Raw genomic sequence first — 16177 nt, forward strand, 5'->3', positions numbered from 1 at the left:
TTTTTAAAATAGTGGGATATTCTAGGGATGCATTTCTAATACTAATAGCTACAGCATAAATGACTATAGGAGGGGAGGGAGCCTGTGTGGCATTGACTAAGACATTCAAATTATTAGTAGTGAGGTGCTTTAAAGACCTTAATTTTCATTCGGAAGGTGCGCCACCACTTTTTGGGGATGGGAAACCCATTTAAAGTATCTGCATATTAAGATCAAAGATCAGCCTTCTATGAAACAGAACAACTATCAGCCATCTGGAACAATAAACACTTCAGCGAGAGAAAGCCATTGCCTCTTACCATTGTGAAGACAAAAACATAAGTCATCACAAAGTGTGGTTAAAAAAGACAAAATAAATTTTTTTTAAAGATATGAGGAACTTAAAGCAAATCCTAGTCTAAAAATTTCATCTTTTATCAAAAGGTTGTTTAAAATTATTCAAGATCTAAAAAAACCAAGACTATTTGTTTTTCAAGAAAGCCAAAAGCCTATCTGGCAACCCTGCTTACTTCTTGTAATCTATCTCCCCATGCATGGAATCTGGTTTGGAATCTGAAAAAGCTCCAACAGTGGTCTCTTATCATTGGATAAGATTCAGGGTGACACTGTGTTGTCATAGCAACACCTCTTCGGTTCTTCTTGTGTATGGGTGCAGTGGTTTTTTCTTGCATTTGCCTGGGTATTATACCCATTCCGGGAAAATGGTCCCTTGAGCGACTAATGTTTTAACTTATTTTCAGAGAAAGTCAAGATACAAAATAACTTATTATTCAAGTTTCTTGTTAATTAAGAGCATACAAATGAAAAAATTTTCGGAGTGCCCAAGCTGTGCTTGGTTAGCTTGGGCGGGCCGCACGTCACTGACATATGCCATACATTTTTTGCTGCTGAAAAATACTAATGTATGATGGTTCATAGAAGTATAAAGGTACTCACTTTTGAAGTAACATCAGGGTCGTGATCATTCTGAAGAAGTAATGCAGCAGCTTTCGTGTCATCTTTTTTAGCAGCAATGTGAAGTGCTGGTAATCGAACACGACCTTTTGCATCATTTTCTAGAAGAACAGCTACAACTTTATCATGACCTTGTTGCAATGCCACAGCTAGAGGCGTAAAACCATCCTGAGCAGTAAGAACAAGTATAAATCAAAATACGCACGTAAAGTGTTTAATTTAATGCAAACTTTTTTCAATTAAAAACTCATTTTGAACAATACAATAGAAATTTGTCCTACTTTTTTTTTCTTTTTCAAACATAAAAAATATAAATTTTTCTCACACAGATCCATTTTGTTGCATTGAAAAGCATTCCTTGAAATTCCAAAATTTGTATGCAATGTCCATTGGAAAATTGTGCATTTTTTAGCCGAAATTTGTTCAAGTGTAGAGTCATGGCAAAAGTAAACAGGTATCCCTTATGATTTTCATATTTATGCATTCATTCAAGCCACCAAACCTTTTAAGCTTTTGCCGAAACCAAGAAATACACAAAACATGCAACAATCCAAATACATCAAGATTTTAAATCATGCTTTAATATGAGTTTGAGAGTGGGAAAATAAATGCATTAAAAATATTTGAATACAGAAGCACACAGAGCCAAAATGCTTTTACTTACTTCAGTTGCTAAACTTTGATTGGCTGAATTTGCCAACAAGAATTTGACCACTCCATCATGATTCTCTTGTGCTGCCATGTAAAGAGGTGTGAAGCCATTTTGGGATTGAACATTGGCATTTGCTCCACTGCGAATCAAAATCTTTACTACTTCCTCCTGGCCAGCAAGGGAAGCTATGTGAAGAGCAGTATTTCCTTTCTAAAAGATAACAAAAACACCATCAATGCTAAGTTATTTAAGATATAATAAAACAAATTTCTTAAGAAATCAGTTTTGCATGCTTTATAAAATGATAATCTCTTAATACTAAGTAGAAATCAAGCGCAGATCCAGGGTAGGGCGGGAGGACATAAAGCAACCAAAGATAGCGAGCTTATCCTTAAAGGATATGTGTCTAATAATTCGCCCCAGGTATTGGGGTTTGAGAACTAGACCCCATACTTACACCAGTTCAAACTTCCTCTTTTAATAAAGATCCCCTGTAAAACCAGAAGTTGGATCTGTCCTTGATAGAATGATTAAAGCCTTTAACTGATCAAAAAAAAAAAAAAAAAATAATAATAAAAAAAAATTATCTTTAAAAGCTATTAGAGTTTAGATCTAAACTTTACTTAAGATAGCTAATATTTATAGTTGAGACAGTTTTACAAAAAAAAAGTACACTTTCTGTAAATGAGATGGCTGAAGGAAACATGATAGATGTATCAAATAAAAGGAAGTGCAAACTGGGATAATTTTTCTCCAGTTGTCAACAAACAGAAAAAATCAGTTTAAAATAAAAAATGAGACCTAAGTAGGACCAAAAAAAGAATGTTTACTTTGACATTCAAATGTTCCTGATTGCATCTTATTTTGGCTAATAAAAACATTGTAATAGTAAATGGGTTCATGGTACAGCATCGCTTCTCAACTTGAAGGTTGCATTCAGTTATAAAGGGGGTATAAGTTATCCAAAAAAACATCTTTTACCGATTAAAGTAGCAAAAGTCACAATTGAAGGTAATAAAATGCAACATTGTAAAGAATATTGCAACAATGTTGTTCAGTGTTTGTAATTTTAATCGCCCAGCAAAGTAGTTTTCTTAGAACTATTCGCGTACTTTTTAGGCGGTAAGGGTATGCAGGAAGGGGGGTAGAGAAGGAACACCTGTTGGCACATGCCTGAGCCTGAATGGGGCCTGAGATTTTGAAATTGAGGGGTGAAATATATGTAAGGACGAAGAAATAAATACTATAAAGGGGGCCCGTAAAAGTCATTTGTGACGGGCCCCAGAATTTCTGTGCACAATCCTGTAAGGGGGGGGGGGCTACAAAAATTAAAAGTGACAACAAATGTTTTATAATAATTGAAAAATTAACTGCACAGAGGAGAAATAGTTCTATTACTTCCTTTTTCCGCCAACTAAAAGGTTAAAATGGTTTTTATTTCCAGTAGTAAACATTTAAGATAGCTGAATGTTCATTAAATAGTTTGAAACATTTACCTTTGTAGCAGCATTGACATTTGCACCATTTTTGACTAATTCTAAAACTACAGGTACATGGCCTTCTTTGGAAGCTAGATGCAGTGCATTCAGCCCATTCTGAAAATTGAAAAACAAGCAGTTTAAAATATGTCTTAAAAACCAACACAGACAGCACCTTCCAAAAATTAAAACCATTTCCTAGTGATCTTAAAACATTTTTTAGCAATCGAAAATAATTGTTCTAAGAATTAATCTGAAATTTTTAACAAATGACAAAATAGCACACTGATGCATTTTTAAAATTTTCATTCCAAATATCAATCTCTCACTAATGATGTTCATGAAATCAAAGTCAAGGACTGATTACACTGAAAATAATGACCATGGAACTGGTATATTTAATGCAAAAAATATTTTCCCTACCTTTACATTACAATTTGTTTCAAACTCAAAAGTCTCAGTTGCTATTAGCAGCAGATTTACCATCTCACAAATCTACAAATTGCTAATGGCATCCACAACACAGGGACCCCAAAACAAGTCCAAAACTAGTATGTTGCCGCCATCACGAAACTTTCTTCTATATTTTTTTTTTCTGATCCCTCCCCATGCTTGACGAGGAAGCAATATTCCCAACAAAAACAAAATTACACATGCAAAAACTTGACGACCATCCCAATGTCTGAATTATTGCAAAAGCAAAGCAAAGAGCGAAAATTGAAAGTTATTTTAAAAGCCTTGCTTGAATTAATTACAAATATTTTATTTGTTAACAAACATAAGATGGCAACAGTTAAAAATTTTAAATCATTAAGATAATATTTCCGATCATTTCCATACAATTAAAATCACAAGAAATACACAGACGACAATCTATTATGATTTATCTTTCTTATTGTTGCATTAATAAAGCTATTTTTGTTCAAAAAAAAAAATCAACACCTCTTGGAGCGATTGACGTCAAAATTGAACCAAAGCCTGTTTACATATGGATTCACATATATTCCAAATTTCAACCAGAACGTAGCATTACTTCTTGAGATAGGGCACTCACAATGGAAAAAAAGAACGGGCGATTGCGCTACCCCCTTTTTAGCTGTTGACACCAAAATAAAATCAGCTCTTATACCCACTAAGGGCTACTTGCCGATAAATTTTTCTTTCATTCCGTTCATTATTTCTTGAGATACAGCAGTCACAATTGACGACAAAAAACGTTCTATAGCTCAACCCCCGTTTGAGTTATTGACACCAAAATTGAATCAGTACCTGTTCCTGTTAATGGCAACATATGGACCAAATTTTGTTTGAGGAATAGCAAGCACACGTAACTCAAAAAACGTCCCATTGCTCCACCCCCCCTTGGAGGAATTCGCGCCAAAAACCAATGAGCACAAGTTCACATAGGGGCACATATGTGTACCAAATTTCGTTCGATTTCATGCGGTAGTTTTTGCTGTAGAGCGGCCACAAAAAACTGGTCACACACAGACGTGACACACACACACATATACACACACACACACACACAGACAGACATTTTCCAAAATTAGTCGAAATGGACTCGGCACACCTCAAAACGTTCGGATCCGTCAAAATTCCAAATTCGAAAATTTGCACGAATCCAATACTTTCTTCTATATTTTAGATATAGAAGAAAGTAAAAAGAGTAAAATATTTTACATAGTTCCATTCACCTCTTAAAGGGTCCTCAAACCTGCGAATATGCACTGGTTACTATAGGTAACCATCCCATGTGGTCTAGTGACTAAGCAGGCCTGTCATTTCAATTTTTTCGGGGGGGGGGGGGGACAAAAGGTATATACTCAATGTAAATTCATTCCACCAAGGAACAGGAAAAACTACACCCACTACTCTGTAAATATAGATGAATTTCCCAAAGCCAGAGGAGGGGGCGCAATCTAGCCCCCTTGACCACTCTAAATGATGGGCCTTTGGCTAGGACTGCTTGCAGGGGTGGAAAATCAAAATTTCATTTCTGTATCAGCTTTGTATCGACAAAAATGCTAATTTTGTATCAGAACGAACAGTTTTGTATCAGTAAAAATGCTGTTTTGTATCAGAATGATTAGTTTTGTATCAGGTGAACTAATGGTACTGTAACAGCATCTTTAATTTTGTACAAGATCACTACACCGTTTGAAGAAAATACAAACATTTGTAGCAAAAAAGTACATAAATAATTTTTAAAACCCAATTTGGTACCAATATTGTCATTTGAAAAAAGGGCACAAAAACTAATTTTGGTAAATGTACGATTAATTATAGTACGTACTTAACTAGAATCTTAATTCGGATTGTTTCACAACATTTGTTGCAAACATTTATCATATTTGTATTTATGGCATTACATGACACAGACAGCAACTACAGCAGACCCTCATCTTATGGCGAGTTACGTTCCATGGAAATGCCGCATAAATCAAAACTGCATAAATTAGTCTCAATAGTAGTGTTAAAATAGGGGTTAGGTTCCATAGAGGAAAAAAAATACTGCATTCCAGTGACAGATAAAAAAAAGTTTAATGTGTAGTTATTCTGGAACAAATGCACAACATGCATAAAGAAAACATGAATCATAGTTTTTATTAATAAAAAAAAGAGCTGGTCAAGATATTCTTTTGCCAGTATTTAATTATTTTTCTCTGTAGTTTTAGGTGGTGCATCAACATTTACAGAATCACTCGCGTCACTTCCATGACAAGATCTTCCTTGACTAACAACTCAGAAAGATCATTTGCCACTGTCAAGGAATGGCTCAAAACTTTCAGGGTGAAAGTTTTTGGTTGTGTGCCATCAATGTCTGTGTCCTTGTTGGGTTTCGTTCTCTTTTGTCACTTCTAAAAGCTCTGCTCAGAGAGGGCTCTGAATTGTGTGAGTTTAATAACTTTAGTTCCAGAAAGAGCTTTGAAACCAATCACAGAAAATGTGTCCAGTGACGCAAGCTAGATTATTAGCACTCCAAAAAGCAGTTTATTACGGGTATCTCAGGGGTTTGGATTCTGAGGAGGGGAACATTTTATCTGTTTACAGTGCCGCATCCACGTAAAATCCAAAATTCCTCCATGAAAAAAAATAAAATTGTCAAATGTTAAACCACGTATAGTCAAATCCATTTTTAATGAGGGTCTACTGTAAAGCATTTAAATTTTAAAATGCCTTTCGTACATTTATTACATTCAAAGCGAAAGAGAGGGGGGGAAACTTTTAAAAATCATATTTACATGCAGTTTCTAACTATTACAAAAAAAAAAATAGAGGGAGGGGAATTGATACTAGTAAAAGCATGTAAGATTCTTGAAAAGTGATGTTTTCTGGTGCAAAAAAAACATTTCTTCAACAGCAAGATTTGAATAAATATAATAAAGTTTAAAAAATTACATGAACTAAAAATTTATTTAGAAGTAATAAATGTTTTTATACCTCAACATGTCATGAATATAATTCAGTAGCCATTACATTGATAAGTTATTTACACATACACAACCAAATTTATAGATCTTGTTTAAATTTTCTCATCTAGCATCAATATCTGATATTAAACTTTTAATACTTGAATTAATAGGTCCTCACCAGCACTGATGAATAAAATCTTGACAAAAAAATGAACAAATGAATAAATAAAAAATTGTCGAACTTTAAAGACTTTTTAGTACATAGCCCTTCGAAGATTTTAAAAAACCTTTAAAAAAGAAGAAAACATTTATATTAAAAAAGGGCTCACTGATTCTTCTCAGGCAATAATTTAACATTGCTTTGAAACTTTATTAATCAGCTCCTTTTCAGTGAGCATTTCATTGGCTGAAGAAAAAAAAAGGATGTGGACCCCATACTGCTGTTTTATATACTGATTTACACATTACCTGCCATGACCATCTATTTGCATTTAATTTATTTAACTTTACTCAATGTCAATGCGTTATATTTGATTAGTTCAAACTACACCTGAGGAACCTTTCCTACTAAACATCAATAGTAACCAGTAGATAATGTGTTAAAGAAACTATATTTTGTTTTATAATTTAAAAAAAAAATGGAGGTTATGTATGGTAGCCAGTAGACAATGTGTGCTAAAGAAAATACTTTTTTTTAATACTTTAAAAGAAATGGATGCATGTATGTGTGGTAAAGATTAAAAAGCTTAAATTCAGTTTTTTTTTTTTAATAATTTTAAGATTTTAATGAACTCTTAATCACTCACTTCTTCTAAATTACAAGAGCATCTTAATTTTACTCAAAACATAAAATAATTATTAAAATCTTTACTAATAATAAAGCAGAAAGTCTCTCTGTCCGGAGGATGTCTGGATGTCTGTAGGATGTCTGTGACGCGCATAGCGCCTAAACCGTTCGGCCGATTTTCATGAAATTTGGCACAAAGTTAGTATGTAGCATGGAGGTGTGCACCTCGAAGCGATTTTTCGAAAATTCGATGTGGTTCTTTTTTTATTCCAATTTTAAGAAAAAAACTATCATAAATTACGAAATTATCATAACGTGGAACCGTAACATGGGCACAAGCCAATTGGCGAGATACGAAATTATCATAACGTGGAACCGTAACATGGGTACAAGCCAATTGGCGAGAAATTTCACCATACATTATTTGTAAATATACAGGCGAACCAAAAGACCTTTAATTTTTCTATTACGGGCGAAGCCGTGCGGGTGCCACTAGTCTTTACTAATAATAAAGCTGAATGTCTCTCTGTCCGGAGGATGTCTGGATGTCTGTAGGATGTCTGTGACGCGCATAGCGCCTAAACCATTCGGCCGATTTTCATGAAATTTGGCACGAAGTTAGTATGTAGCATGGGGGTGTGCACCTCGAAGCGATTTTTCGAAAATTCGATGTGGTTCTTTTTTTATTCCAATTTTAAGAAAAAAAACTATCATAAATTACGAAATTATCATAACGTGTAACCGTAACATGGGCACAAGCCAATTGGCGAGATACGAAATTATCATAACGTGTAACCGTAACATGAGTACAAGCCAATTGACAAGAAAATTCACAATACATTATTTGTAAATACAGGCGAACCAAAAGACCTTTTAATTTTTCTATTACGGGCGAAGCCGTGCGGGTACCACTAGTAAGAAATAAAATAAGTCAAATTAAAGTAACATATGTTAAAATAACTGCCATTAATCAAAATGATTGAAAAATTCACAGGATGCAAAAGGATTGAAACTTAAAGCACAGTACACAATTTTCCGCGAATTTAAAGAATTCTTTCCCCTTCTTTTGCTTCTTTTCTCATTTTTAGCTTTCAATGACGAAAAATAAATGCAATTGCTGAGTTTTTTTTCTCAAAGTGAATGTTTTTAGATAATAAAATCGCATTTTTGGCGCAGTTTGGCGCAAAAATCGCGAATATGACCGTTTTGTATCAGGTTGTATCAGAAATTGAAAATTGGCGCAGTTTGGCGCAGATGTTCCACCCCTGCTGCTGTCTTTCACTCAGAGGAAATGAGCTTGATTCCCACCATGGGTGTGGAGAGAACCCATGCCAGAGTCACAACCCATTTTAATGTACTATACGGCAATCCTAAAAAGCTTCACATCATAAAATAATAAACTGTTGAAAAAAATTTGCAACAACAACAACAAACCAAAACAGACCCCTCTTTACCACTACTCCCCTCCCACACATAGTTAAAAAGTGGAGGAGTGCATTTATTTTAACTTTTGGAAATGGCTATTGGGTTAATGTAAACAGGTTTAAGAAAATTGATAAATTTCTGGGACATATACTAAAGTAAAGATTTCAAAGAAATAGCTAAATACTTTTTTTACAACTTTCTTGACATACAGAAAAAAAAAAATTTCAAACAGTTTTTATGGGCAAGAAATGGAATAGATTAAAGATCTTATTAGGATCTAGTATCAAACCAAAGAAAAAATTAGATAATTAATTTTGACATTTTAGTCAAAATAGAAAAATGCTGCAAAACAGAACATTTAATATCTTAGTATAGAGCAGAGATAATCTTTGTTTAAAAAAAAAATCTTTGAACCATTTCTTCTAGATTTGTCAAAAATATATAAGTCACGATTGGCAAGGGGGAGGAGGACAAAAAACATAAATAAAGGTCCACCCCCACCCCCCGCTAGTACCAAACTTTTTTTTTTTTTTTTTGACAGGAAATTTATGAAACCATTGTCATTTTGTAAAGTTTGCAGGTTGTATTGAACTTTGTTTGGTTAATTTTCCTAAGCATTGAATCTCATATTTGAAGGTTTGAAATAGTTTACATTTCATGATTTTGATACATGAAAAAGATTTATGCTCAAAATTCAGCACCCCAAAATTTTACTTTCCGCATTCAGTGGAAAAAGAAGTGCAGCTAGAATCATTGTCATGGATGGATGGCACATTTAAATTTGAAAAACAATAAAATTGATCAAAAGCAGTAAATTAATAATGAATGGGTTAATAATTGTTATGAGTGTTCCAAACGAGTTCTTTTTTTAAAGAGAAAATTTTATTTCATTTCATTCATTTATTTATTTTATTTTTGATTTACTTTTTTTTCCCCCCTGCATCAAATTGTCAAACCACATATCTGATTGATAAACCGTCCGATCATGTAACCGCAACCGATTTTAAGGAAATCTGTAAAGAAGCGTACTATGTTCATTTCCAAGTTTGATTCGCCATAGAAAAATTGTATGTCACCAGCTGGCGAACTTATAATGTAGACTGGATACTAAGAAATTCAGCAAAGTAATTGTTGGGAGAAATAATTATTTTGAGCTCTAATAATCTTTTTTTTTTTTTTTTAATTCTTTATTAAAAATAAAACATGAAAATAAGGAGAACATCGCTAACGAAATAAAGTATTGAATTATCCAGTACAAAACATCCATGTGACAAACATCCATTCTCATTTACCAAACTGTTTTTCACTATTGAAATCAATCTGACTCATTTAGAAATGGGAGCAGGGGGAGGGGGGATCGCCCATCCTCCTCCAATTGGAAAACGTTGAAAACGATACGGCGACGCTTTAAACCGTAAATATTTATATTGGTTTTCGAAAACACACTGTGTCTATTCGCAACTCCAGAGCTCGAATACGCTACCTTTCGGTGGTTAACATTACTAAAGAAAAAGGTAAAACATTCCATTCCACGTGTTTTCTATGGGGTAAATTACAGGCTTCAGACAGTTTATGATGTATTGTAATTTCAGAAGAATAGAAAAGAAAGTTTCCCACAAACACGATGAAAAATTACTGTCATTCACTAAGCGTCAAAGCAAGTTATAAGTTACGGCGTGTGTTTGTTTTACCTTTTTCATCCACCATTAGATAGTGGCTGCAGCGCCCCCTATAGTTTATTGGAGTTGCGAATAAAAATATTGCAACTAGATTTATTCGTTCATATAATTATTCAGTTTGAAAATAGAAAAATCTAGTTTTAAAACCGTTTTAACCCCGCGGCAGATTCCCCCCCCCCCCTTCTTCTCCAATTAATGGCAACGATATGTCTTCATATTTTATTTGGCAATTATGAAACATAGATGAAAAAATACCAATTTACATAAAACCAGGTTCGTAACTGGCGCTCCCCCCCCCCCCCCGGTGAAAACTTTGTTACTTAAAATCAATGGGCGTTGTTTTTGTTGATTTTTAATACATGTTGTATTAGCAAAATCCCCCCTCCCCCAGGAAACTTCGAAATGACAGGCCGGCAGGAAAATAAATCCGAAAACTTCCTGGCAGAGGAAGTTTTTCCGCGGATTACGCCGTTCTGTTTGTTTACCAACTAAAACTGCTAAACCAGGTGTGTCTATCGCTCCCGAGCGATATGGCGCATCCTTCTAAAAAGTTACGTAATCCCCCCCCCCCCCTCGTCAAAGAACGAAGCCCCCTAAGAAAGATAAAACTCTAAAACTAAACCCCTCACTCCACGAAGATTTCAATGTGCCGCCAATGTGCACTCCCCCCCCCCCGGCAAAATGAACTGGACATAACAGTTTAGCCATTTTGTTCATGAGCTTAATTGAATGCGGATATGTCTTTCAATGCATGCAGGAAAAAACAGCAAGAAAATTAAACTTGTATTGAATTTTTTTGAAAAGACATTACAACTAAATAAAATGAGTGGGCTAAGAACCGTCGCTGGGGGAGGGGGCGCTTGCTACAAAGGGAAAAAGACAATGTGACAAGATGTACATCTAGAATAGCAGATTTAAGTAATTTTATTCAAAACTCAAATAAACACACAAAAAAAAAACCTAAAAATACATGGGATGCTTTCGTGTTGTGCGTAATTTTTAGTGTTTAAAATAATGTGCCGAAATTTGTCGATGCATGACTGACTATGTTTATTGAAATACTTTTTTATAAAGAGATGACATTTCCGGGCTTATTGGCCGCGGTCTAAATGAAAACGAAGAATCGTTTTCATTTCGACGTTTTTCTTAGTTTTCATTTAGACCACAGCCAATACGCCCGGAAATGTCCTCTCTTCATATTGACGCCGGCCGTGAAAGCCTTAGCATAAATACTTTTTTACTTGCATCATGTCTCAGCGTTCCCTGTTTTAAGAACTCCAACGCCACCCTGATTGTAACACTGGAAATTTATTACTACTGCTGAGTCTGAGTGGCGGCCCTTTTATGAGTTCACATTAGAACGAAAAACCCCCCAAGGCCCCCCTCCTCCTACGCCGTACGTACATACTGTACTAACGTGCAGCCCTTGTAAGTAAACTTCCATGTAAAAGTGCTGCCTTTTCATTTGGTAACTTCTATTTATATATAAAAGCTCTTTTTCTTTAAAAATTATTTTTTCTCCAATTTTTAGCATACATACAGTAATTAATTTTTTTAAAAAAAACAGCTTTTTTGGAAAAACTCCTAATATCCGAATAAGGTCTGGTCCCGACTGATTCGGATAGTTGGGGTTCTATTATACCTTTTTTTTTTTTCAAACCCTTTCGAGGAGAGAGCAAATGTATTTTTAATCCTCTAATAAATAAGTTTTGTCCAAAAGAATAAAAATCAGATTTTTTTAACATAAAAATATTCATTCCGTTTATTTATTTATTTATTTATTTTTTATAACGTTTTTATTCAGAATTCACTGCAAAACGTTCCCGATTATTTCGAAAAGTAGAAGTTCGACTTATACGCGGGTTCCCGATGTTTTCCCAATTTTCCTCCGAGACGTAAGGGGTTTATAAGTGAGATTCGTTGTTTTTATGTTCGGGCAGGATCATTTTTAATGACAAAATGAAACATTGTTTGCAGAAACAGGGGAACTCAAGCTGTTGAATACCAGACGTTTACTGGCTAAAATTTTGCTGTTGGGGAGAAATGAAAAAGCATACTCTTGTTCAACAAATTGCCTAAAAAGCATGTCAATTATTTAGATCAATTTCATTCTGACCCTCTTTTAAAGAAAATTCGTCATCATGCTTGAGAGTGTACCACAGAGTTAAGGGAAATCTGGAACAAAGAGTGGCCATGCTTTATCAATAAAGCTCCTAAGCCGATGCGTATGAATACATTTGCCTTGATGTCTCGAGCCATCAAGCAAAACATCGCTGACACTCCGAACCGTACAATCTAGTCTTAACAATTTAGTTGCAAAAAGAATATCCGTAAATGTTTTGATAAAGTATTAAAAGCTTAAAAGCATTTTAAACTTCATCTTTTCCCCATTACACACCACTGAAAGTTCGAGTTCTTGTCTTGATGGCTTAAAAGGAAGTGATGCGGTTCGACCGCCCAGTCGTCACCCCAAATTTCCCGATAGCTCAATTATATGCATAGTCACTTAAAACAGAGTATCTACAGCCAGTTTAAAGTTGAAACAGGTTAAAAGAATTAAACTTAGAAACAATGTAACAATTAACAACAAGTTACTAAGCAGTCACTTATTTTTCCTTACCAAAATAATCCTTTCCGATTTTCTTACGATAATTCTGAAATCCGTAAATGGGGGTAATTATTAAAATTAAAAAGAAGTGAAATAAATTTATTACTTACAGCGTTGCTGGTGTTGATGTCGATGCTCCCTTTCAAATACTCTCGAACCTTTTCAAGGTTTCCGGCTCGAGCGGCTCTCAGAAAACTCGCATTACTGTCGCTCTGCAACAGAAAAAAACATCCCGATTACACTTCCGGAAATTCTTAGCACCCTTTTGCAAACAAGAAACAATGAACAAGTTCCAGATAGACAAAATTTGGGTCTCGTCTTCGGGGACGCCAAAATTTGCATGACATATGTATCGAATATGTATTCAATATTGCTTCCATTTTGAGAAACATTTCTGGAAAATACAAATCAAGGCAGCTTTTCGAGAATACGATACCTCATATTTGAACTGTAATTTAACCTACAGACAAAATACCTTATGCCACCTGAAGAGACACACCACATGCTTAAAAAGGGGGGGGGGGGGGCAGTGTTTCCGTCAGATACATGGCCGCCTATATTTTACAGAGGGGCTCAGATATTTTCCTCATGGTTTAGCAGGAAATTTTCCCCATGGAAACCAATTTCAGTACACATAAGTTATTAAAATTTGACATTTTTAATGACTTATTCATGAATTGTTGGAGGAGCAATGTTTTTACATTTTTTCAAAGAAAACAGTACTAAAAGCAAGAAAGTTATAATTTCAAAGGGGGGCTTGAGCTCCCATTTGTCCCCCCCCCCCTCCCTATATGGGCGCAAGAATATCAGTATGTTCGACAGTTAATTAAAAATGTCTTTACTTTCTTTGAGAGAAAGCATCAAAGAAAAGGCAGGTCGAAATCCAAAACGATTCTCCGTACCGTTAAACTTATTTCGAATATTGTTTTCGACCAGTCACGTGGATGAAACCGCATTAGATTCACCAATAAGATTCGTCACGTGGCTGAGTCGACAACGGTACAAAGTTCGAGAATCGAGCTGATTAAGCGTTATCTAACACAAAGGGATTTGCCTGGATCACAAAAATATAAAAGATTCTTAGAATTAAAAGCTGAAGTTGCACGCAAAAGAACGCAAAAACAAATATATAAATATGTCAAATCCGTAGCTTTCGCTAAAAAATAAAAATTACGTAAAAAATCAGGAAGTATGCGGGTCATTCTAGATATTGCAGTGTTCCTTAAGTAAAGCGTAATGTAATTTCAGCGGTCATAGCCATTATTTAAATGAAGACTTTTAACATCTTTTTTTTTTCGCGATTTTATGTCTGATTTTATCAGTTTCTAAGGAAAACTCGTATGTAGAATGGAGATCATAAGTGTTCTACTAGTTATCTCACCACCAATAGTCGTAACTATAGTTAGGACAAACCCAACTAGGCAGCATTGTGAAAGCTACGCAGATCCTAATTGCTGCCAAGTTAGGTTTGCCCCAACTATAGAATGACTTGACTTCAATCTGTGTAGTCTGGTTCCCTTATCTCAACAATTTTAAACCAGGAAATGAATGGTTCAGCAAGATACGGGTTAACAGTAACCGTGGACGACACTTGGCAAACAGAATAAATAACAAACTGTGAACACAAACACAACATTGTAATGAAAACAAATAAATGGGGACTGGTAGAGTACCGCTGTAAAAGTGTTGAAGGTTTTTTTGAAAACAGTACTGCAATTTAAAAATTTAAAAATAAAAAAAAAAAACAGAAAATATGATACACAACTTGCAAAAAAAGCTTGATGATGAAAATGATTTGAAGAAATAAAACTATAGCGTACCTGTGTTAAGAGTTGAGGCATGATTTTGACAATGTATGTCGTGCGTCTCTGGTTGTATTACTTGAGCTATAGCCTTCACAGTGTTTACCTCTTTCGGGGGGAGTTTAGTTTTAAAAAAAATCGTTTTTGGAAAGAATTAGGATAGGAATACTTTATCGAAACTACTACGAAAGTAGTCCAAGTCATTTCAGCACTAATCACCTTTCCCTTTTACCGGAAAAAGAGGAGAACATTGTCAAGGTCATGGCTCAACCACTAACAGCCGCAATGTACATCTTTTTGTGACGTTCAATGAAAATGAAAAGCGTTATTGGTGCGGATTTCACTTGTAATTAATACTTTCGTAAAACGGCTATGAAAGTAACTTAACTTCCTAACTTAACTCAGCATCGACCACCCTTCGCTATTCTGGGAGAAGACGTAAATATTGTCAAGTTCAGGAGTACCAACCTAGGGGGAGGGGGGTCTCTCCGCGATATTGAGGGGGGTTGCGCCTAAGGGAGGTGGACACCCCTGGTCAAGGTTATGCGTCAACTTATCAGAGTCATGCGAAAAAAGAATTAATAAAAAACAAACAAATGAAATAATTATGTGAAAAACATTCTCAAAACTATCATTAAAAATGTTTCTTATATGTTATGCAGTTGTTAAAAAGTTTTAACGTTATTCATAGCATTACAGGATTAAATCTGATTAGCAATCTTTAAAATCATACCCATTTTCAAATATTTCTTCGCTTTTAATGACATATCGTAAACCGCCCCTAGTCGATCGTTACAACCGAGGTCAACTGCGCCTGTGTGCAATAAAATCTAGAACGGCGACAACAAGAACAATACATAAATCTTGCCTAATTCAACAGTGAAAAATCAGGACTACCAGTTTATTTGTTTATTGTTTGTTAGCTTATTGCACAGGCATGGGCAATAGTTAAACTATTGCAATGCTGCTTAAATATTATTTCTTCTAGCGTCCCTATACAGAAAGCGTAGCTTCTATATAGGGACTCTAATTTCAGCACCTGTTGTATTTGTGATTTATCAGTGCTTAACTTGAGCAACGGGTTGCTCAAAATTTAAAGTGTAATTTGTCGTAAAAATTTAAAGGATTGATGAACTAGCTTTATTCGATGATAGGAATACGAAGTAAAATACTTCTTTATAGAATAGTCATACCCATTAAACATATATATTAAGATGCTTATCATCGCTATCAGCTTATCATCGCTAATAGGTTAGTAACTCCCAGCAGAAACAATTAGCAGCCCGCCCCGGCCTTGTTCAGATTGAAAAATTATCTATCTTAAATAAATACGATACAGGTACTGTTCATTTCAAAACGTCACGGTACACAAAATT

At 34.9% G+C, this 16177-nt stretch overlaps 1 protein-coding gene across 10 annotated transcripts in view; it reads right to left on the bottom strand.

Annotated features, from left to right (window-relative positions):
* The window catches only part of LOC129222607 (ankyrin-3-like), a 243048-nt gene that overhangs the window by 133309 nt on the left and 93562 nt on the right, over positions 1 to 16177 (bottom strand). For all 10 annotated transcript variants that reach the window (XM_054857131.1, XM_054857130.1, XM_054857129.1 and 7 more), the window contains exons 2-5: positions 13110 to 13211; positions 3103 to 3201; positions 1619 to 1816; positions 937 to 1122 (exon numbers count right to left, since the gene is read on the bottom strand). In XM_054857131.1, the coding sequence (XP_054713106.1) occupies positions 937 to 1122; positions 1619 to 1816; positions 3103 to 3201; positions 13110 to 13211 (585 nt within the window). The remainder of the gene's footprint in view (positions 1 to 936; positions 1123 to 1618; positions 1817 to 3102; positions 3202 to 13109; positions 13212 to 16177) is intronic.

Source organism: Uloborus diversus, chromosome 5, assembly GCF_026930045.1.
Source record: "Uloborus diversus isolate 005 chromosome 5, Udiv.v.3.1, whole genome shotgun sequence".
Taxonomy (NCBI): domain Eukaryota; kingdom Metazoa; phylum Arthropoda; class Arachnida; order Araneae; family Uloboridae; genus Uloborus; species Uloborus diversus.